The following is a 23729-nucleotide window of genomic DNA, read 5'->3' as shown; positions in this document are numbered from 1 at the left end:
TATCATCAGCATATTATCTGTGTCAGTTACCAGATTTCCTTCTTTGTCTCTGCAGGAAGATGTGCCTGCACCAAAGCCATCGGTTTGATGTTTAATTCTTTGGTAGAATTTCCAAACTTCATTCTGACTCCTGCACAACTCAATTCGCTCACACCCACGTCTTTCCATTACCTTTTTCTTTCTGCGGAATAGAGGTTTCTCCTCTCTCCTTCTTTCCCGATACCTCTCCTTCATCTGGCGTGTTGCTACTGATTGCAGGGTTGCTCTATGTCGCATTATCGGCTTCAGTAGCATATCGACACTGTTGGTCATACCATGGGTTTCTTGGAGGAGACTTCCGGTACCCAAGTACGGATTTCGGGGCATTTTCCATGGAGTGGGCAATAGTTTGCCACTGCGACATTATATCATCGGAACTAGGAGTGCTTTCATCAAGCAGTTGGGTCAGTCGAGTGGAGTATGCCGCTGTCATGTGTTGTGTTTGCGGCTTTTCAGTGTCTAGTCCTCGCCCTGTTTAATCGGGTGCGAACCTTTGCTGCAACAAGGTAATGATCCGAATCTATATTCGCTCCACGGATCGATCGTACATCTAACACGCTGGATGAATGCCTTCCATCTATCACAACGTAATCAAATTGGTTTCTCGTGTTTTGATCGGGTGACAGCCATGTGGAATCTGGTGCTACTCACTACCATGTTTTTTCTTTCCTTTATCTATTTGGGGGTTTGTTCTATTCCATAAGAGCAATAACAACGGAACCATATTCGTCTGGGTAAAATATAAACTAATGATAAAAATTCTAAAAATATTGGGTTGCCCAAAAAGTAATTGCGGATTTTTTAAAAGAAAGTAAATGTATTTTTAATAAAACTTAGAATGAACTTTAATCAAATATACTTTTCTTACACTTTTTTTCTAAAGCAAGCTAAAAGTAACAGCTGATAACTGACAGAAGAAAGAATGCAATTACAGAGTCACAAGCTGTGAAAAAATTTGTCAACGCCGACTATATGAAAAATCCGCAATTACTTCTTGGGCAACCAATAATACAAATGTCGCTGTCAAATTTTAAAACCTCTATTTTAAATATTAAAAAGTCTAGAGTAAAATATTACTGACCTTCACCTTCACTGAATTATGAAATATTTAATGGTCATAAATAAAAATTTGGCATGACGCATCGCCATGGCTTAGTCCAGAATGAGGAGAAGTTTGTATGCCTTAACTTATAACTTATAATCCGGTACCTTCTACCCACAATTGCAGGGTAGTCATAGAAAAAATGCTCAACTTCTACGTGGGTTGCCTTTTATATTTCGGGAATAGAGAACACAAAAACAAATATTAATCATTTAAAATCGCTTTATTTTTTTCCAAAATATTTCCCTTTACATGCATTCTGAATGCATCAACCGCTTCTCCAGGTGTCGAAAAACGTTGACCTCTCATTTTATTTTTTACATACGGAAATAAAAAGAAGTCATTCGGTGCCAAATCAGGACTACACGGCAAAAGACTCATCAAATCGAAGTTTTGAGTTGTTTCAGCCAATGTGTGAGAGGTCGCATTGTCTTGGTGAAGAGAGATCCGTCTTCGGCGGTTAGTTTTCCTGATTTCTTGGAAGACAAATGGTTGTGTACCACTGTGAATTTACTGTTTGCCGTTGTTCTAGTTTTTCTGAAAAAAACAGGCGATCATTTGCTTGAAAGTGCTTCATGCGCAAGTAACTTTTGTTGGATTTGGATCATTCTGAAACACCTAAACAATCGAAGGCTATTTACTTTCGGGCTCATACTCGTAAATCCACGATTCATCACCTGTCACGATGTCATGGACGTGTTTCGGAGCACCGCGATCGTATTTTTGGAGCATTTCTATCGACCAATCGGCACGAGCCTCTTTTTGACGGTTAAATGTTCATCGTATAGGAATTCGGTCTTAATTCGGTACGACATTTGCTCCGACATCGGTCCGATATCACTATGATGTGACGGTTCATATATCAGATTTCCCTCAGCCGTGTCGTGTTCCGACAACATGACAACCACTTCTCTCATTATACCCACCCCCATAGGATGGGGGTATATTAATCTAGTTATTCCGTTTGTAACACCTCGAAATATTGATCTAGGACCCCGTAAAGTCTATATATTCTCGACATTCTGAGTCGAACTGGCCATGTCCGTTCGTCCGTCCGTCTGTCGAAATCACGATAGGGGTCGAACACGTAGAGCTAGCCGCATGAAATTTTGCACAGATACTTTATATTGATGTAGGTCGTTGGAGATTGCAAATGGACCATATCGGTTCAGATTTAGACATAGCTCCCATATAAACCGATCTTCCAATTTGATTTCTTGAGCCCCTGGAAGCCGCAATTTTTGTCCGATTTGGCTGACATTTTGCACGTAGTGTTGTGTTATGACTTCCAACAACTTTGCCAAGTACGGCTCAAATCGGTAAAGAACCTGATATAGCTCCCATATAAACCGATCTCCCGATTTGACTTCCTGAGCCCCTAGAAGCCGCAATGTTCATCTGATTTGGCTGAAATTTTGCACATAGTATTCTGTTGTGTCTCCCAACAACGGAGCTAAGTACGGTTCAAATCGGTCCAGATATAGGTCCCTAGTACGGCTCAAATCGGTAAAGAACCTGATATAGCTCCCATATAAACCGATCTCCCGATTTGACTTCCTGAGCCCCTAGAGGCCGCAATTTTCATCTGATTTGGCTGAAATTTTGACCATAGTATTCTGTTGTGTTTTCCAACAACGGAGCTAAGTACGGTCCAAATCGGTCTATAACCAGATATAGCTCCCAAGCACGGCTCAAATCGGTAAATAACCTGATATAGCTCCCATGTAAACCGATCTCCCGATTTGACTTCTTGAGCACCAGGAAGCCGCACTTTTTCTCCGATTTGGCTGAAATTTTGCACGTAGTATTCTGTTGTGTCTCCCAACAACGGAGCTAAGTACAGTCCAAATCGGTAAAGAACCTGATATAGTTGCCACATAAACCGATCTTTCGATTTGACTTTTTAAGCCCTTACAAGCCGCGATTTTTATCCGATTTTGCGTATAGTGCTGTTGAGAGTCATAACAGAACAATTCGGTCTATAACCAGATGTAACTCCCAGAATCCATGGTGGTGGGTTCCCAAGATTCGGCCCGGCCGAACTTAGCACGCTTTGTCGGTAAGACATCGGATCCGATATCAGATGATTCATCCAATTGTCGGACCGAAATCGAAAAATTTTGTAAGCTGGGTCTTTGCACTTATAACTCAATCAAAGCGGATTCTTCGGATACAGTACAGTTGTGGCTATACATCGTGTTTATGACTGTTATGTGTTTAAATACACACATGCATAACTAATAATTGATTAGGACGCCAAGTAATACCCTGGCATATAGACAGGATTCACTAATAGAAGCTTAGGTCACATGCGAAAACTTAAAGTGTGGATAGGCCCCATTAACATCATTAAGGATGTCAAATCTGCCGATTGAAAATGTCATCATATAGGAGAAAAATTAAACCAAGAGTAAATGTAAAAAAAGGTCACATACATCATCCTCAATGCCACTGCCTAAAATTAAAAAAAAAAAAAAAAACAAGTAAAAAGGCGTTAAGTTCGGCCGGGCCGAACTTTGGATACCCACCACCTCGGGTATACATGTAAACCACCTTTCGTTAAAATCCGGTGAAAAATGCAAACCTTATGCCCCATAGCAGCTATATCGGAATATGTTTCGATTTGGACCAAGAAGTACAACTCATTGTTCAATTGTGTATAACAAAATATTGATCTTTTAAGAAGCTTTATCTAAAAATAAACCGATCTGAACCATATACGACACAGATGTTGAAAAGCCTAACATAAGTCACTGTATCAAATTTCAGTGAAATCGGATTATACATGTGCCTTTTATGGGACAAGACGTTAAATCGGTCTATATGGCAGCTATATCCAAATCTGGACCGATTTGGGCCAAGTTGCAGAAAAATTTCGAAGGGCTTAACACAACTCACTGTCCCAAATTTGGGCGACATCGGACAATAAATGCGCCTTTTATGGGCCTAAGACCCTAAATCGAGAGATCGGTCTATATGGCAGCTATATCCAAATCCGGACCGGTCTGTGCCATATTGCATAGGTATGTCGAGGGGCTTAACTTAACTCACTGTCCCAAATTCGGGCGACATAGGACAAAAAATGCGCTTTTTATGGCCCAAAACCTTAAATCGAGAGATCGGTTTATATGACAGCTATATCCAAATCTGGACCGATCTGTGCCAAATTGAAGAAAGATGTCGAAGGGCCTAACACAACAAACTGTCTCAAATTTCGGGCGACATCGGACAATAAATGCGCCTTTTATGGGCCTAAGACCCTAAATCGAGAGATCGGTCTATATGGCAGCTATATCCAAATCCGGACCGGTCTGTGCCATAATGCAGAGGTAAGTCGAGGGGCTTAACTTAACTCACTGTCCTAAATTCGGGCGACATAGGACAATAAATGCGCTTTTTATGGCCCCAAAACCTTAAATCGAGAGATCGGTTTATATGACAGCTATATCCAAATCTGGACCGATCTGTGCCAAATTGAAGAAAGATGTCGAAGGGCCTAACACAACAAACTGTCCCAAATTTCGGGCGACATCGGATAATAAATGTGGCTTTTATGGGCCTAAGACCCTAAATCGGCGGATCGGTCTATATGGTCTATATACAAATCTGGACCGATCTGAGCCAAATTGAAGAGAAGAGCCTAACACAGCTCACTGTCCCAAATTTCAGCAAAATCGGATAATAAATGTGGCTTTTATGGGCCTAAGACCCTAAATCGAACCTAAGATGCAAATCTGGACCGATCTGAGCCAAATTGAAGTAGGATGTCGAAGAGCCTATCGGATAAATCGGCGGATCGGTCTATATGGGGGTTATATGAAGATATAGTCCGATATAACCCATATTCGAACTTAACCTGCTTATGAACAAAAAAAAAGAATCTGTGCAAAGTGTCAGCTCAATATCTCTATTTTTAAAGGCTGTAGTGCGATTTCAACAGACGGACGGACATGGCTAGATCGGTTTAGATTTTTCCGCTGATCAGAAATGGATATTTCGATGTTTTGTTTGACCAAAAAAAAGTACCTACTTAACATGCTTTGCGTTATGAGCAAACAAAAAATGTGAGTGGGCAACACCGATTGCCATAGCAACGGCCTTATGTTAAATTTTAATATAGAGTATACACAACTATCCACATTTTGTGTTCAGTTTAAAAAAAAGTCAACAATGGAAACTAATACAACAGCGGCAAGCTATTTTAATATCTTCATAACTGGACATTTGGAGTCTGCAAATTTTCCTCTGGGACCCGAAGCCAAAGACATATTTTGTCGATATGAAGCATTCGCAGGACCTGACTGGGAACTTGTAAGCGGCACGAAGAATGGCATCACACAATTGGCATCTAATCGAAATGGGAATTTCAATGACCCCATTGTATTTAATATGCCCATAGAGTTGACCTATCGTAGTACAAATGTTTTTGGATGTAAGTATAAAAAGTGCGACAAGGCGATTTCGTTTCGTTGAGTAGTTTCCGAAAAGAAGAATTATCGGGTGTGTTCTGCGGATTCACATTAAATTTTCCCCGTAAAAAAAACAATTGTAATTATAAGGTAAGCAAAAACCCATAGCAGCTATATCGAAATATGTTCCGATTTGGATCAAATACTAAAAAGTACAAGTCATTGTTCAATTGTGTATAACAAAATATTGATCATTCAGTAGATATATCTAAAAATAAACCAATCTGAACCATATACAACACGGATGGCGAAAAGCCTAACACAGGTAACTGTGTCAAATTTCAGTGAAATCGGTTTATAAATGCGTCATTTATGGAGCCAAGACTTTGAACCGAGATATCGGTCTATATTTCTGCTATATCCTTATCCGGACCGATTTGGCCTAAGTTTCAGAAAAATGTCGAAGACCCTACCACACTGTTTCAAATTTCGCCGAAATCGGACAATAAATGCGTCTTTTATGGCCCAAAAACCTTAAATCGAGAGATCGGTCTATGTATGGCAGCTATATTCAAATCTGGCCCGATCTGAGCCAAATTGAAAAAGAATGTCGATGGTCCTAACACAACTCACTGTCATAAATTTCAGCAATATCGGATAATAAAAAATGCGGCGGACCGGTTTATAAGGCAGCTATATCCAAATCTGTCCCGATCTGAACCAAATTGAAAAAGAATGTCGATGGTCCTAACACAACTCACTGTCCCAAATTTCAGCAATATCGGATAACAAATGTGGCTTTTATGGGCCTAAGACCCTAAATCGGCGGACCGGTCTATAAGGCAGCTATATCCAAATCTGGACCGATCTGGGCCGAATTGAAGAAGGATGTCGAAAGGCATAACACAACTCACTGTCTCAAATTTCAGCAAAATCGGATAATAAATGTCCAATCGGATAATAAATATCCACATCTGGACCGATCTAAGACAAATTGAAGAAGGATGTCGAAGGACCTTATACACAACTCACTGTCCCAAATTTCAGCGAAATCGGATAATAAATCGGCTAAATCGGCGGATCTGTCTATATGACAGCTATATCCAAATCTGAACCCATCTGGGCCAAATTGAAGAATGATATCGAAGGACCTAACACAACTCACTGATCCAAATTTCAGCAAAATCGGATAATAAATGTGGCTTTTATGGGCCTAAGATCCTAAATCGGCGGATCGGTCTATATGGGGGCTATATGAATACATAATTATACATAATTATTTCTCAAAATTTTAGCTTAAATCCTCTTAAATCTTCTATTGAACTTATCGGCAATTAATATTTGGTTGTGAATTTTAATAGAATTATATGGAGCATTTATTCCAAATGCCATCAATTGACTATTGAAATATCATTGACTGCGTAAATACCATTTTTTTTTTTATTAATTAATGAAATTAGGTTAGGTTTAGGTGGCAGTCTGCCATCAGACTCACTTAGAAGGTTTCGTGCATTGTGATACCACAGGAACCGAAAAAAGAAGGAGCCTTCTAGTTCCTAACGTTGAACCATCCAGATCGCTTTAAAAAGCCCAACAACTTGCGAATATTCACATCCGCTAAATCAGACAGGTTCTCAAAGAAATGAGAACCTAAAGTGGAACTCCTTCTAACTGCTAGTGCTGGAAACACACACAAGGTGTTCTATAGTGTCTTCTTCAATGTCCTCACAGCTTCTGCAAAAATCGTTGCTGGCAACCTTCAGTTTGTCAGCATGTTTTCCGATTAGACAGTGACCTGTCAGGAAGGACACAATGCTTGAGACGTCTGTTCTAGCCAATGACAGCAAAGCAGAGGACCTCTTCAAGTCTAGATTAGGCCACATATCTTTGTGACCATCTATCATTCGTTGTTCTTCGGGCCTGGTCCTGAAAACTTAGCTTACATGTCGCTAGAGGCATACCTACAGATTCCAGTGTCCCTGGAATGTGTAGGCTAATTCCTAGTCTCGCAAGCTCATCCGCTATACAATTCCCAGATATATCTTTGTGGTCCATCAACCAGAACGGGTGAATTTTGAACAGTTCAGCCATCTCATTGAGACATCTGCGACAGTCGAGGGCGGTTTTTGTGTTCAGAAATACATTCTCCAGGGATTTAATGGCTGCCTGGCTGTCTGAGAATATATCTATGCCAATCGTCGTAATGACATTATACCTAAGCCATTCCACCACTTCGTAAATTTCAACGATCTCTGCTTGATACACACTGCAGTGGACGGTTAACCTTTTCGATATGACCAGTTCTAGATCTTTAGAGTACACCCCACAGCCCACCTGGGCCGTATAGAAGTCTATGTAACTTCTGTTACCAGGGATATCGTAGTTCCAATCGGTTCTATCAGGAATAGAGATACAGTAATTTTTATCAAAAAGCGGCTCAGGTAGGGTGTAATCCATACTGCCTGGACCTTCGGATATTGTATCAAGGATAACACAGTGTGCGTATCCGCTACATGACCAATAGGAAAGCTCCCATAACCTCATGGCAGTGGTCGCTGCAATATGGGTAGCCACAATGTCCAGAGGCATAAGATGTAGCATTAAATTCAGTGAATCAGATGGTGTCGCCCTCAGTGCGGCTGTAATGCACAAACAAGCCATCCTTTGAATTTTGAAACGCCGTCCACCAGACCACAACACCATATAGCATTATAGGTCTGACAACTGTAGTATATACCCAATGCATGACACGCGGTCTAAACCCCCAACTTTTGCCAATGGCTCTCTTGCAGGTGTATAAGCAAGAGTTGCCTTTCTTACCCTTTCCAAAATGTTTAATTTGAAGTTCAATTTCCTGTCCAACAAAACACCCAGGTATTTTGCGCTTTCTGTAAACAAAGAGACAGGTTCCATTGTAAGCAAATTGTATCTCCTGCTGAAAAGAACTACTTCTGTCTTGCACGGATTTATACCTCTCAGACCTTTTTCGGTAGCCCACGTAGAGCTTCCTGAGCTATATCTCCTAGAGAGCTGGGAAACTTTCCCCTAACCGCAATTGCCACTTCATCAACATACGCGACCGCTTTTACGCCTTTTTCTTCCAGAGACAATAATATATTGTTAATGGCTATATTCCAAAGTAGAGGAGACAGTTCACCTCCTTGAGGTGTTTCTCTACTGACCCATCTTTTTAGATCCACAGATCCCAAGCCTACCGTAAGGCATCTTTTAGTAAGTAAGTTAATAATAAACTTTCTCACGGTAGAATTGATGCCTAGAAACTCGCAACTCTTGCATGATTGACGTCGGTTTTACATTATTGAAAGCCAAGAAATGCTGCCGTTGTATGTTCCTTGACAGCGAGAGAACCCTCTATATAGCCGTCTAGGTCGTGAAGGGCTGTTTCAGTGGATTTACCTTTACTATATGCATGCTGCTGCCGCGACAGGCGATCTCCAGGGATCTTTGCAACGTCTCAAGAGTCTTCAGCATAAGGGATGACAGACTAATAGGACGAAAATCTTTCGCCTTCGTGTGGTAGGGTTTTCCTGCTTTCGGAATGAAAATGACCTTTGTGTCTCTCCATCCCACAGGTATATATGACATTCTGATACAAGCAGAGTATATCTCCCTAAGCCAGGGATCCAGTCTATCAGACACAGCTTGTAATTCAACAGGTGATACATCATCAGGGCCTGGCGACTTTAAGGATTCGAAACTTCTTATCGCCCAAAGGATTTTCGGCTCAGACACATTTTCCCCAATAACCTCCAACGAATGCATATCAGTGACAACCACATCTGGCGCCACGTTGTCCATGGGAGAATTTCCCGGGAAATGTGTATCAACGAGTAGTTCTAGTGTTTCCTCACTAGACATTGTCCATACATTCTCTGACTTCTGGATATACCCAATCGTAATAGGTCTCGGGGACAGAATCTTCTTAAGCTTAGAGGCCTCAGATGTATCCTCCACGGAGCTGCACAATTCGACCCAGGATTTTTTCTGAGCCTTTCTAAGCTCGCCCTTATATTTTCTTAGCTCAGCCTTACAGATGGCTCAATCGTTTGGTGCTCTTGTGGTTTTTGCTCTGTTGAAAAGTTTTTTGGTTTGGTACTAAAACCAATAACAGTATGGTGCTAAAACCAATAACAGATTGGTATTAAAACAAATGCCAGTTCGGTTATAAGGCTAGTACCAAACGGTACTAATCATTTCGTTTTTCATCCATTCGGCATTGTTTTTGTACCATACGGTGTTGCTTTACTATCAATACCGTATGGTACTGAAATGAGCACGTTTGGTATCAACTTTGCTCTGGGTGTATGGTGGGCAATCCCTTGATTATAAAGACTAACATAAGTTTCGTTTGGTGTGTTCTAAATAAAGGAACCCTCTGAATATGTAGACCCAAAGAAGCGATATAATGCAAGTACAAGCCGGCGTTGGCGCTGGTCTATATAGAATTGGTTGGGACTATAGAATTCCATCGGCCAAAAGTCCTAAACTTCGGTTCTTGTAGATTTTTTTTAACGTTAGCAAGAAACAAAATCGCTCATACTTTGTATACAATTAATTAACATATTTATATATTTTTAGGGCCGCAACTAATAGTCTGTGTTTATGGGCGCACACGGTGGGGAATAGAGACCTCACTGGGATATAGCCGTCTTCATGTTCCAGTTTTTGGTAGTGGAACTAATCAACGTATTGTAGCGCCCATATTGAAACCACGCTGCAGTAATGCAATGGCTGACGTTACTAGTTGGATAACTGGACGAAATCCGGAGCTAAAGGATTCAAAAATATTGCTTGATAACACCAAAACTAAGGGTATGGTTTTTATATTTTATGTCTTAAGGTCTAGGCCTCAATTCTCTTTCTATGGAAACAGAAAATGAAAAGTTTTTTTTTACGTTTTCATAGCATTTCTGATTATTGTTTTGGGAAAACACAAAAACAACAAGCAAAAAGGCATTAAGTTCGGCCGGGCAGAACTTAGAATATCCACCACCTAGGGGTATATATGTTAACCCCCTTTCGTCACAATCCGGTGAAAATTGGATAACTTAAGCACCCAAATTCCGCACGGACATTGTGTGGTCTAATAAATATAAGTCACTGTTTAATTTTGTAGAACGAAATATTGGTCTTTTTGGCAGCTATATCCAAATATTAACCGATCTGAACCATATAGGACATGGATAACGAAAAGCCTAACATAAGTCACTGAGCCAAATTTAAACGAAATCGGATAATAAATGCTCTTTTTATAGGGCCAAGGCTTTAAAAAGAGAGAGAGCGTTATATATGGCACCTACAACCAAATCTGGACCAAATTAAACAATGATATAAAAATCATACTATTTTACTATAATTTCACTACTATATCCGTAGTTATATCTTAATAGTGGCGGGTCTCTACCATATTTTATTCAGATCCCGAGAACTCATATACAAGTAACATTTTCTACATTCTATGGGATTATAAGACCCTAATTTGGAAGATCGGTCTATATAACAGCTATATCTATATAGTCTGATCTAACCAATATGTGGGTCGGATGTCGGAAACTAAAACCAAATATAGCTTTTATGGGTTCCAGACCCTTAAACGGCAGATCGGTCTATATAGCAGCTATAATTAATTATAGTTCCAACCGAAAGATATTTGGGATGGATGTCGAGAGGCTTAAAACAACTCACTGTTTCAAATTTCAGCGAAATCGGATAAAAAGTAAAGCTTTTGTGGGCTTCAGTCGCCTTATCGGCAGATCGGTCTATATGACAGCTATATCTAAATATGGTCCGATCTTAACCATATTTGGGTCCTACGTTGGGAGGCCTAAAGCTACTCACTGTTTCAAATTTCAGCGAAATCGGATAAAACATAAAACTTTAATGTGCTTGAGACCCCTTATCGGCAAATCGGTCTATATGGCAGCTATATCTAAATATAGTCCGATCTTAACCATATTTAGGTCAGATGTCTAAAGGCTTTAAATAAACCACTGTACCAGTAAATTTCAGCGAAATCGGGTAATAAATAAAGCTTTTATGGACTTCAGACCCTTTATCGAGAGATCGGTCTATATGGCAGCTATATTTAAATATAGTCCGATCTGAACTATTTTTATGTCGGATGCCGGAAGGCCTAAAACTATTCTCTGTTTAAAATTTCAGCGAAATTGGATAAGAAATAAAGATTTTATGGGCTTCAGACCCTTTATCGAGAGATCGGTCTATATGGCAGCTATATCCAAATATAGTCCGATCTGAACCATATTTAAGTCCGATGTCGGGAGGCCTTAAATAACTCACTGTTTCAAATTTCAGCGAAATCGGGTAATAAATGGAGCTTTTATGGGCGTCAGACCCCTTATCGGGAGATCTAAATATAGTCCAATCTGAACCACTTTTAGGTCGGATGTTGAGAGGCCTTAAACTACTCATTGTTTCAAATTTCAGCGAAATTGGAGAAAAAAATAAAGCTTTTATGGGCTTCAGACCCTTTATCGCCAAATCGGTCTATAAAGCAGCTATATCCACACATCGTCCGATTTGGGTCCTTCAAGAACTTAACCAGCGTGCATCAAAAAGACGTATTTGTGCCAAATTTCAGCTCAATATCTCAATTTTTGAAGTCTGTAGAGTGATTACAGCAGATGGACGGACAGACACGTGGACATCGTTAAATCGTCTTAGAATTTTACGACGATCCAAAATATATATACTTCGTCGTCGTACAACTCGTGGTTCATATGACGACTATATTCTCCGTTAACGCAAACTGGTCCATATATTTTACTTCTTATTAGTGTAGGTCGGTTGGGATTGTAAATTGGCTATATCGGTCCTTGTTTTGATATAGCTGCCATATAAACCGATCTTGAATCTTGAATTCTTTAACCACTAGTGAGCACAATTTTTATCCGATTTGGTTGAAATTTTGCATGAGGTGTTTTCTTAGGACTTACAACAATTGTGCTGAGTCTGTTGAAATCGGTACATAACCTGATATAGCTGCCATATAAACCGATCTTGGATCTTGAACCGCTAGAGGGTACAATTTTTATCCGATTTGGCTGAAAATTTGCACAACGTGTTTAGTTATGACTTCCACCAACAGGGCTAACTATGGTTTAAATCGGTTCATAACTTGATAAAACTGCTATATAAACCGATCTTGACTTCTTGAGTCACTAGAAGGTGCTATTCTAATCCGACTTTGCCAAAATTTTGTACAACGGCTTCTCCCATAACCTTCAACATACGTGTCAAATATGGTCTAAATCGGTCTATAGCCTGATACAGCCCCCATATAAACGGATCTCTCTAGTTTACTTCTTGAGCCCCTTAAGGGCGCAATTCTTACTCGAATTGGCTGAAATGTTACACAATAACTTCTACTCTGGTCTCCAACATTCAGTTTAATTATGATCTGATATAGCTCCCATATTATAGCAATTCTTTTCTTTTATCCTTTGTTTGCTAGGCTAGGCTAGACTAGGCTTTCCTACATTTTTTCTCCGAATACCAGTGAAAAAAAAATCAGTGACTAAAGTTTAAAAATACTACCGGCAAGAAAAATAACATCCTGAATTGTAATCTGTGGCATAATAAGAAAATTTGTTTGAAAAAAAAAAGTTGTGAAGGAAATTTTTACTGAAACTAATTGCCATGATGAACTCATTTGAAGTTCACCACGTTGTAGAGGCAAGTAAAAAAATATTTGCTACAACTATTTTTGGTTATTGTCGAATAAAAAGAGGCACAGATACAGATTTTTTGGTAAATCTGATATGGGATTCTTTTCCTTTTGGACTACGAACCTTCCTACAACCGGCCAGACCGAATCTTGTATATCCACCACCATGGATTCTGCTAAAAAAATGTACCCTTATACTCTGAGTTTGTATTTGAATTATTTTGGTCTCAAGAAGTCCGATCGGGATATCGGTACTTAGGGGGCCCTGTATTACCATATGGACCGATTCGCATAAAACTTGCCATGTAAGTCATAAGATAGGGTTTTCGGCCAATTTTCAGCCAAATCAGTTGAAAATTTAGGCTTCTAAGGTCTCATGAAGTCAAAATCCGGGGATTGGTTTATATGGAGGCTATATCTGTTTATTGACTGATTCAGATAATACTTGGCATGAATGTAAAAAGTTATTACACAAGTCCTTGTTCCAAACTTCAGCCAAATCGGATGAAAATTGATGTTGGAAGTCATAACTCAAATTCTTGTTCCAAATTTCAGCCAAATCGGATGAAAATTAAGGCTTCTAAGGGCTCAAGATGTCAAATCCGGTGATCGGTTTATATGGAGGCTTTATCTGTTTATAGACCGATTCGGATCATACTTGGCATAGATGTTATAAATCGTAACACAAGTCTTTGTTCCGATTTTAGCCAAATCGGATGAAAATTGAGGCTTCTAAGGGCTCATGATGTCAAATCCGGGGATCGGTTTATATGGGTGCTATATCTGTTCATAAACCGATTCGCATCGTACTTGGCATTGATGTTATATGTCATAACTCAAGTCTTTGCTCCAAATTTCAGCCAAATCGGATGAAAAATTGAGGCTTCTAAGGGCTAAAGAAGTCAAATCCATGTGTTGGCATCACTGTTTTTGAAAAGTTGACTTTTTTATTGCTTTTCAATCGTTGTGAAATTAAATTTAAATATTTCGGTTCTAAAAAGCGATTGTGTCTCAAAAACCAATTGTTTACAAAAGCTAAATCTAAGGTCACTTGAAATTGTTCAAATATGCCGCCTACAAGCAGACGTAGTGTTTTAAAGAAGAAAAATGTCTGTGTTGAGTGCAAATTGGAGGTGGATGAAGACGAAGAGAGCATTGATTGTGATAAATGCAACAACAGTTTTCATGTTGTTTGTACGAAGCTTAACAAAAAGCAATTCCGCCACTTGCTTGCACATGAAGATGAGGAGTTTGTTTGTCATGTATGCGACAGCAGCAGCAAAAGCAACAACAACAACAGCAATGGATCTGTAGCAGCTGAATTGAATGCTATGAGAATGGAGTTAAAGAAACTGGATGAATTAAGAGAAATGAGAGAGACTATGATGTTTATGTCGAAGCAGTACGATGACATTCTGAAGGGTGTAAGCGAGAACAAGAAAAAAATAGATCTGGTACAAAAGGAAAACAAGGAACTAAGAGCAGAAGTGAGTACACTAAAAGAGACAGTGAAATTTCTAAACAATCAAAGAGTGCAGAATGATTGTCTGATAACTGGTATCAAACCAACTGAGAATGAAACAGCTGTTGATGCTGTAATGAAGTTGTCATCTAAATTTGGCGTTGAAATGAAAGTTGATAACATTTCTGATGCATATTTTCTTAACAAGAAGAAGAATGATAGCCAGACTGTGGTCGTTAAATTCAATTCGAGAATTGCAAAATCGAAACTGATGGCTGTTAAACCTAAATTAAAAGCTCAAGAGGAATCTAAAAATATCTTTGTTAGTGATTTTTCAAGCAAAGAAACCATGAATTTATTTAAATACGCAAAGTCATTGAAGAATGTTGGATTTCGGGCTATTTACACAGCAAATAATAAGGTTTTCGCAAAACGGAGTGAGTTGTCTAAGCCAAGACTTTTGAAGAATGAGGATGAAGTGGATAAATTATTGGCAGAAGCAACTACGCATCAGCCCCAGAAACGTCGATCCCAGCAAATGATGATACGTGTAGAGGAATCTGACAACGAGTATGAATCACCATCATAAGTAGCTTTTAAATATTAAAGAATTTGTTCTAATATTTTATATCTTTTTTTTTTTTTTTTATGATGAATAATAATTATATATCTAATCTTTCGGATTTCAATAATATACAAATTTCAAATAGGAAACTTTTCAACGTATTTTCTGTAAATATTAGAAGCATATCTTCAATAACAAAATTTAATAGATTTAAAACTATGATTGCCAAAATTTCTGCTTTGCCTACGATAATTGCGGTCCAAGAAACTTGGTTCAAAATGGATGTTGTTGGTATATATAACATTCCAGGATATACATCTGTTCATTGTTGCCGATCTGATGGTTATGGCGGAACATCAGTATTTGTTAAGGAAAATTTGCATTTTACAGTTTCTCAATGCAAAAGTGAGGACTTGATTGATTCAATTGCTCTAAAACTCCATAATGTTAAACTGCACGGAAAGCCAGTCACTTATATTTCGTTTTATAGATCTCCAAAATGTAATTCATCCAAATTTGTTGATTTTTTGGAGCAATTACTTTATGCGTATGGTAGAACACCTTGTGTTTTAACTGGTGATGCGAATGTTGATGCGCTGCATAACGAAAATTTCAGTGCTGTTTCGAATATGCTGTTGAATTATGATTTTAGAAACTGCCATGAAATGATAACAAGACCTGTTAGCCGTACTTGTCTTGACCATGTGTATTCGAATATTTTAGGGTCCATGTCAATCATGGCGGTTGGATGCATGTTAACTGATCACAATTTAATTTACTGCCAAGTGAATATTGATGAACAGTTAGATAATATTGTCAGACATAATTACTCCTTTTGCGATTATGATAAATTGAAGACTACTATTGATTCCCACCTTCAGACTCTTTCTCTCTTGGGAGCACCCACCGAGGACCTTAATAATTTTGTTACGCATGTAAAAACTGCTGTAGATTGTTCTACCGTCACAAAACCCCTAAATGTAAACCAAAGAAATGCCATTGCACCATGGATAAATGGGAATCTCTTGAAATTGATTGACTATAAGAATCGATTATTGAAATTAAGAAGGAAATGTCGCAATAATGACAGTATAAATAGCCAATTGAAAAGAATCAGTAAAGTTATTAGAAATTCGTCAAGAAATTCAATGAATAATTACTATATAAATAATCTGGCTGACATCAAAAATAATCCAAAGAAAACATGGCGCTTTTTAAATGAAACTCTGGGAAGAAATATTAAAACACAGCTATCTTTTAAAGATGATGATGGTAATATCATAACGAATGATAGGAAGAAGGCCGAGTTATGTAACACTTTCTTTCTTAAGTCTGTTATAAATCTAAAAAATATGATACCGATGTACCCAGGAGACAGTTGCAATTCATTGGGAACCCTATGTTACAACCAAAACCATCTTGATTTACATTTTACCACACAAAGTGAAATAGAAAGTGAAATCTCAGCGCTTAAATTAAATAAAAGTTGTGGTCATGATAATTTGCCGCACAACGTACTCAAAGTTTGCAGTAGCAATGTCAATCATTATTTGCTGAACATTTTTAACAGCATGATAGCGACATCAACTTACCCACAAAGCCTTAAGATACATAAGGTAATACCCATTCCTAAGGGTAGAAATTCAACAGTTATTGAAAATTTAAGACCTATTTCTGTGTTGCCATCTATAAATATTATATATGAACGAATTATTCATCGGCAAATGGCTGCATTCTTAGAAACGAACCGAATACTTACTGATTGTCAATATGGTTTTCGCAGAGGATGTGGAACTGACGAAGCTGTTATTAATGTACAAAACTATATATGCAAAATGTTGGATAAAGGTCACAATGGCGTAGTAGGCATCTTCTTTGATTTATCTAAAGCTTTTGATATGATTGATCACAACATTTTATTAAAGAAGCTGGAATTTTATGGCATTCGCGGTAGTGTACTACGGCTTTTCAAATCTTATCTGGTGAATCGAAAACAATTTGTGCAAATGGGGGACAGTAAAAGCCAACTGGCTTCTATTGAACATGGTGTACCGCAAGGCAGTGTACTAGGCCCGTTGCTGTTTTTAATCTATGTTAATGACCTATGCAATTTGGAGCTAAAAGGACGGCTATTTATGTATGCGGATGACATATGTCTTTTTTATCCGTACAAGTCCACGACCGTGGTTAAAACTTATATGGAACGAGATTCTGCATTAATTTTTGAGTATATGCGACTGAACAAATTGTTTATAAATAGAAAGAAAACTAAATTAATCAGATTTAAACCATACCCTGGCCATAATATGGACTTTAGCATCACTGTGGATGGAGAAACTATAAACGAAGTGAATGTTGTCAAATATTTGGGCATATATATGCAGTCAAACCTTAACTGGAATCATCACATAAATCAGCTAAAGTTGAAAATATCTCCAGCACTTGGATTGTTGTATAAGTTCAAATACAAGTTCGACGAAAGAACCAAATATCTAATTTATCAAACATTAATACAGAGCCATCTTAACTATTTGGCTGTGGTCTATGCATACAGGAACACAGGCGAGTTAAAATCATTGCAAAGGCTTCAAAACAAAGCTCTGAAAACTGTTGCAAACTTACCATTACTTTATCCCACCGTTTCATTATACGACAATGTTTTTCCAACTATTTTGCCAATTCATGGAATTTATAAGTTGCAGCTTCTTCTGTACGTATATAAATGCATTCACCACATAGGGCACCACACAATTGAATTTAATCTAAACCAAGTTTCATTCAACACCCGCAACAATCAACAGCTGAGAGTAGCATTGTGCCGCACAGAGACCACAAAACAGAGAGTAGAATATTCTGGCAGTCATGAGTTTAATGATATACCGAGCGATATAAAGTCTAACCCAATTTCAATTTTTAAAGATTGCTAAGGAATTACCTTAAAACACAAACTGAAACACTTTTGTAAATTAAATTAATTTTCTTCTAATAAGATCATTAACCTTTAACATCGTTTAATTTATTACTGATCAAACATTGTATTAAAATAATTGAATTTTGTTATTTTGCCAACTAGCCTCTATTATGCCTAATGGCGCTGAGGCGTTTATAAAAACTAATTGTAATTTTTATAACGTATAAGTAAAAAATAAAAAAAAAAAAAAAAAAAAAAAAAAAAAAAAATCCGGGGCCGGTTTATATGGGGGCTGCTACATCTGTTTATAGACTGATTCGGATCATATCTGGCATGGAATCGTAACACAAGTCTTTGTTCCAAATTTTAGCCATATCATATGAAAATTGAGGCTTCTAAGGGCTCAATATGTGAAATACTGGGATCGGTTTATATGAGGGCTATATCTGTTTATAGACCGATGCGGGTCATACTTGGCATGGATGTTGAAAGTTATAACACAAGTCTTTGTTCCAAATTTTAGCCAAATCGGATGAAAATTAAGGCTTCTAAGGGCTCAGGAAGTCAAATCGGTGGTCGGTTTAAATGGTCTTTCTTCCAAATTTCAGCCAAATCGGATAAAAATTGAGGCATCTAAGGGCTCAAGATGTCAAATCCGGGGCCGGTTTATATGGGGGCTATATCTGTTTATTGACCGATTTGGATCATACTTGGCATGGATGTTATAAATCGTAACATAAGCCTTTGTTCCAAATTTTAGCCATATCGTATGAAAATTGAGGCTTCTAAAGGCTCAAGATGTCAAATACGGGGATCGCTGTATATGGGGGCTTTATCTGTTTATAGACCGATTCGGATCATACTTGGCATGTATGTTGGAACTCATAACTGGGTTGTCTATCTGTTTATAGACCGATTCGGATCATACTTGGCATGGATGTTGGAACTCATAACTCAAGTCTTTGTTCCAAATTTTAGCCAAATCGTATGAAAATTGAGGCTTCTAAGGGCTCAAGATGTCAAATCCGGGGCCGGTTTATATAGGGGGGCTATATGTTTTTATAAACCGATTCAGATCATACTTGGCATGGATGCTGAAAGTTATAACACAAGTCCTTGTTCGAAATTTCGATCGGTTTATATGGGGGCTATAATAACAACAACCTATTATTATACAAATTAGCATTCTGTCTTTAACGCACTTTCTTTTTGTTTTCAGGATTATCTATAGAGTCGTATGGAGAAATCGAATTTGTGCTCAACGTTATAACCAGAGGTTCGGCCCGTCTAGGTTTAGAATACTAATAAGCTATGCACATTTAGTTTAGTGAAACAATTATGTTTTATCGTTTAATAAATTTTTTATTAATATTATATATGACGTCTTCGAGTTCATTAAGAGCTACAGTTCTAGAAAGGGTATGCTTTCAAATAAAAACTAGATAGAAATTAATTACTAAAACATCGGGAAACCTTCTCCTGTTACCCGTAAGAAAATTTCAAAAACATACCTGCAAGAAGAAAAAACAAAAATTCTTACACAAACATATAAAATGAAAAGCAAAGGTTTCACATAAGGAAACTTTCAGTATAAAAGATATCAACAACAAAATTATGTCGGGAAAAGAAGACATAAATAAAAATTTTCATCATAATTATAAGGAGTGTTTCGGCGGAAAGAAGTTCATCGGGAAGATAACGTACCTGAAACGAAAACAATATTTCACATGTTAAGAAACAAAACTAAACTCGTATGCACTAAACGAAAACATTTGAATTTAGTGGCAAAAAAAAAATTCAGTTTCAATAATATCATCAATAAATTGGAATTATGTCGGGAAAAGAAGACCATATATTGAAATGTTTTCATCATTTAAAATAGAAATGTTGGTAAGTGTAATTAACGCAGAACTGTATAATCGTCACATTTAGAAGAAATATATTTCAATTATTTCTTACTTTAATTTAAATAAACTTCCCTTCGTGACTGGACAACGTTGATTAAACTTTACTTTGCTATGTCTAGCTAATATGTAGATTTTTTTTTATAAAACTTGACTCACCTGTTTCTTAAGAAATCCGCAAACAACAGAGTTTTTTGAACCCACACTATACGCTGTGTCTTAATAATAAGGCCGGCCTTAAACCTGTCTCATTAGTCAGCAAACCCAATCCAAAAACCCAGCAAAAAAGTCTAAAGATGATTACAAATCAGTGATATGTGGAATCGAGGCTACCCTTGCAATTCAATTGTTAAGTGCAACCCATTTCATTGATTTGATTTTTTATACCATGTAGATGGAACCTCATGGCTCTGGACTGTGACAATCACAGAGAGTATACCAATCGCCGCTTCAGTGAACTGCCACCCCCCTCGGATGTGCTAGTTGCCGAGAGGAAATTCCAAGACATCATTAACGCAGCAGCCGCTCGCTTTATACCAGCCGGTCGAAAACCCCAAGTGCGGCCCAATTTCCCGGCACTGACTGTGGTACTTGCAGACGAGCGTAATGGGATTCGTTATATAACTAACCCCAGAATCAGTGAGCTGAATCTGGAAATAAACAGGGTAGTCAACGAACATAAGCGGAATCTGTGGCTGAAACACTTGGAGCAATGTAATTTAGGCTAGCTGTGGTCTGCTGTTAAGACACTCTCGAACCCCGGTAGACGGGATGACAGGACCTCAGTCACTTTTGGCGAAGTAATCGTGACTGATCCGAAGAGATGCGCCAGGTTGTTCAATCACCAATTTATTGTGCATCCCGAGAGTGACAGGGCAAGGGGGAGAGCTATTCGCCGTATCCATGGTCTTCGAGCCGATGGACAGCCATCACAATTTACCGTGGGCGAAGTTACGAATTACAAATCATCCAAGGCGTTGGACACCGACAGAATCTGGATTTATCTGGAGTTGAGTACCTTACTACTGTCCTCAACCTGTCTTCAAACACTCTTATAGTTCCCGATGTCTGGAAAATGGACAGAGTAATCCCGCTACTGAAGCCTGGCAAGGACCTGAGTTTGGGTAAGTCGTACAGACCGACATCCCTTCTCTCACCAGTAACAAAGACGCTTGAGACATTACTCCCCTTACTCCTTACTCGCCCCTTACCGTGGGCGAAGTTACGAATTACAAATCATCCAAGGCGTTGGACACCGACAGAAACTGGATTTATCTGGAGTTGAGTACCTTACTACTGTTCTCAACCTGTCTTTAAACACTCTTCTAGTTCCCGATGTCTGGAAAATGAGTAATCCCGCTACTGGCAAGGACCTGAGTTTGGGGTATTCGTACAGACCGATCTCCCTTCCCTCACCAGTAGCAAAGACGCTTGAGGCATTACTCCTCCCGAGCCTCGTGGGAGAATTTCCATTCGCCAAGCATCGACATGGATGTCGAAGACTGCAAAGCACACCAACTGCTTTGCATGTCATCACCGCACACATTTGCAGTGGCTTCAATCAGCCAAGGCCATGCGATAGGACGGTCCTCGTTTGAGGGCATCGCCAACACGTCCCTCCAGCCAGGCCTGAAACGCTGGGTGGCGACCACACAGATGGTCGCCAGTCATTTGTGGAATTTAGGGATAAGAAATCGAAGCACCGTAGAGTGAAGCAGGTAGTTCCACAAGGCGGGGTGATATCTCCAGCACTGTTTAACCTCTACCTATCCTCCATTCCACCCCCCCTCCCGACGGCATAGAGATCGTATCATATGCGGACAATTGTACAATCATGGTCATGGCATCAGGCCCCGCACCCATTGTTGGCATCTGCGACAGGTTGAACTTCTACCTCAACGAACTTGCCTCATATTTCGCTGCAAGAAATCTGAAAATATCTGCCAACAAATCTTCAGCCACATTATTTACTTCAAATACGCGTGAGGTGAATACTGAGCTGAGTGTGATGGTCGATGGAGAATGGATTCCGTCCCAGAATACTTGGCGTCACATTTGACAGCTCTTACACATTCTCCCCAAATGCCACAGCAATTTGAGATAAAGTCGAAACAAGGTGCTCAGGTCACTTGCCGGCAGCACTTAGGGTGCTGACAAAGAAACCTTGTTGACCAAGTACAAAGCAATTGGCCGGTCTGTGGTAAGTTATGCAGCGCCAGTGTGGTCTCGTCAGCTTTGTGACACACAGTGGCGCCGGGCTGTCCTCCTCAGTTCTCAAGTGGAGCACCTCAATCAGGAGACAAAGATCCTTCCAGTGGGAAGACATAACTACATGCTGTCTAAGCAATACCTGTTGGCTGTTATATAGGATAGATATCCACCGCCCAGAAGCCTTAAGGTAGATCAACATGATCTAGAGCGTCAGGTTCAGCGCTAGAGAACCTCTAGATCAAGCAGGTCTAGACAACATTCATGCAGACATGGTAGCAGATGGGGTTGACATCTACCGGGTGAATGTAGTCCTTGGACAACGACCGCCTCCCATTGCACCTGAAGAAATTGACCTCCCCCGGCAAACCAGAGTAGTTCTGGTTTAATTACGATGCGGCAGATGCCGACGTGCAGGATGTATGTCCCTATTCGTACCACGGACCACACGACACGTCACCTGTTTAACTGCCCAGCCAGACCCACTCCATTCAGACCCATATCCATCTGATTAGGTAAGTTTTTCGATCTCGTCCATAAAATATTCTCAGGACTCGTTGAAAGACACAACATATACATATAGGGGTTGGGAAACTCTCACTGCAGGAAATTAAAATGTACTTCTTCATCGTGGTTAATGGAGGCCACCGTAGCGCAGAGGCTTTTCCGTCTATGACGCTGAACGCCTGGGTTCGAATCCTGGAGAAAACATCGGAAAAATTTTCAGCGGTGGTTTATCCCCTTCTAATGCTGACGACATTTGTGAGGTACAATGTCATATAAAAACTTTTCCCCAAAGAGGTGACGCACTGCGCCTTTCAGACTCGGCTATAAACAGGAGGCCCCTGTCATTGAGCTTTAACTTGAATCGTACAGGACACATTGATATGTGAGAAATGTTCCCCTGTTCCTGTTCATGGAATGTTCATAGGCAAATTTGCATTTGGTTACTCCAACATCTGCAAAAAAACATAAACAAAATGGTCAAATAATTAATTCAATGAAAATAAAAAAAAAAAAAACATTTTTTTATTCTATGTATAAAATAATCAGTAATTGGAGGGGTTTAATCAAATAAAAATCATAAACACGGACCAATTAATTTCATCATGTGAAGTAATTCATTAACTTCTAAAGTGTTTGCATTGTAGAGTACTACTGTGCTGATGTCAATTGATGTGCAATATTTACCTACCTTTTTTCTCTTTTCAGCGGTCAATTTCATAAAATGGGCTATGGCTGGCAGCATCATCATAAACCTAAAAGTGAATAAAAAAACAAAGTAAATGTAAATTAGAGATATATTTCTGAGAAAGCGCATAATTTAATTTTATATTAACACTAGTGTTTGCTTATTCAGTAATTGGATGTTGATAATCAATGTAAATTCATAAACACGGACCAATTAATTTCATCATAAA

At 38.9% G+C, this 23729-nt stretch overlaps 1 protein-coding gene and 2 non-coding genes across 3 annotated transcripts; 1 reads left to right on the top strand and 2 right to left on the bottom strand.

Annotated features, from left to right (window-relative positions):
- Nucleotides 1-5273: 5273 nt before the first annotated feature.
- Nucleotides 5274-19572, top strand: LOC106080755 (B9 domain-containing protein 1). Its single transcript, XM_059366430.1, has 3 exons — nucleotides 5274-5573; nucleotides 10150-10383; nucleotides 19416-19572. Exons 1-3 carry the CDS (start codon nucleotides 5312-5314, stop codon nucleotides 19499-19501), a joined length of 582 nt encoding a protein of 193 aa, XP_059222413.1. The 5' UTR covers nucleotides 5274-5311; the 3' UTR covers nucleotides 19502-19572.
- Nucleotides 19573-23352: 3780 nt separating this feature from the next.
- LOC131997415 (small nucleolar RNA U18) lies at nucleotides 23353-23422 on the bottom strand. The gene has a single exon (XR_009398265.1). It is a non-coding gene; the product is annotated as a small nucleolar RNA U18 (small nucleolar RNA).
- A 237-nt stretch (nucleotides 23423-23659) lies between these two features.
- Nucleotides 23660-23729, bottom strand: LOC131997414 (small nucleolar RNA U18). The gene has a single exon (XR_009398264.1). It is a non-coding gene; the product is annotated as a small nucleolar RNA U18 (small nucleolar RNA).

The sequence above is a fragment of the Stomoxys calcitrans genome, chromosome 4 (assembly GCF_963082655.1).
Source record: "Stomoxys calcitrans chromosome 4, idStoCalc2.1, whole genome shotgun sequence".
NCBI classification, from domain to species: Eukaryota; Metazoa; Arthropoda; class Insecta; order Diptera; family Muscidae; genus Stomoxys; species Stomoxys calcitrans.
Note: the sequence above shows the minus strand (reverse complement) of the source record. Positions and strands in the feature narration are given on the sequence as shown.

Excerpts from the sequence above, each read along its gene's own strand:
- LOC106080755 (XM_059366430.1), top strand. The coding sequence starts at position 5,312 with ATGGAAACTAATACAACAGCGGCAAGCTATTTTAATATCTTCATAACT. Across the intron at positions 5,574-10,149 it reads TAGTACAAATGTTTTTGGAT|GGCCGCAACTAATAGTCTGT; the intron begins GTAAGTATAAAA and ends ATATATTTTTAG. Across the intron at positions 10,384-19,415 it reads TGATAACACCAAAACTAAGG|GATTATCTATAGAGTCGTAT; the intron begins GTATGGTTTTTA and ends TTTTGTTTTCAG.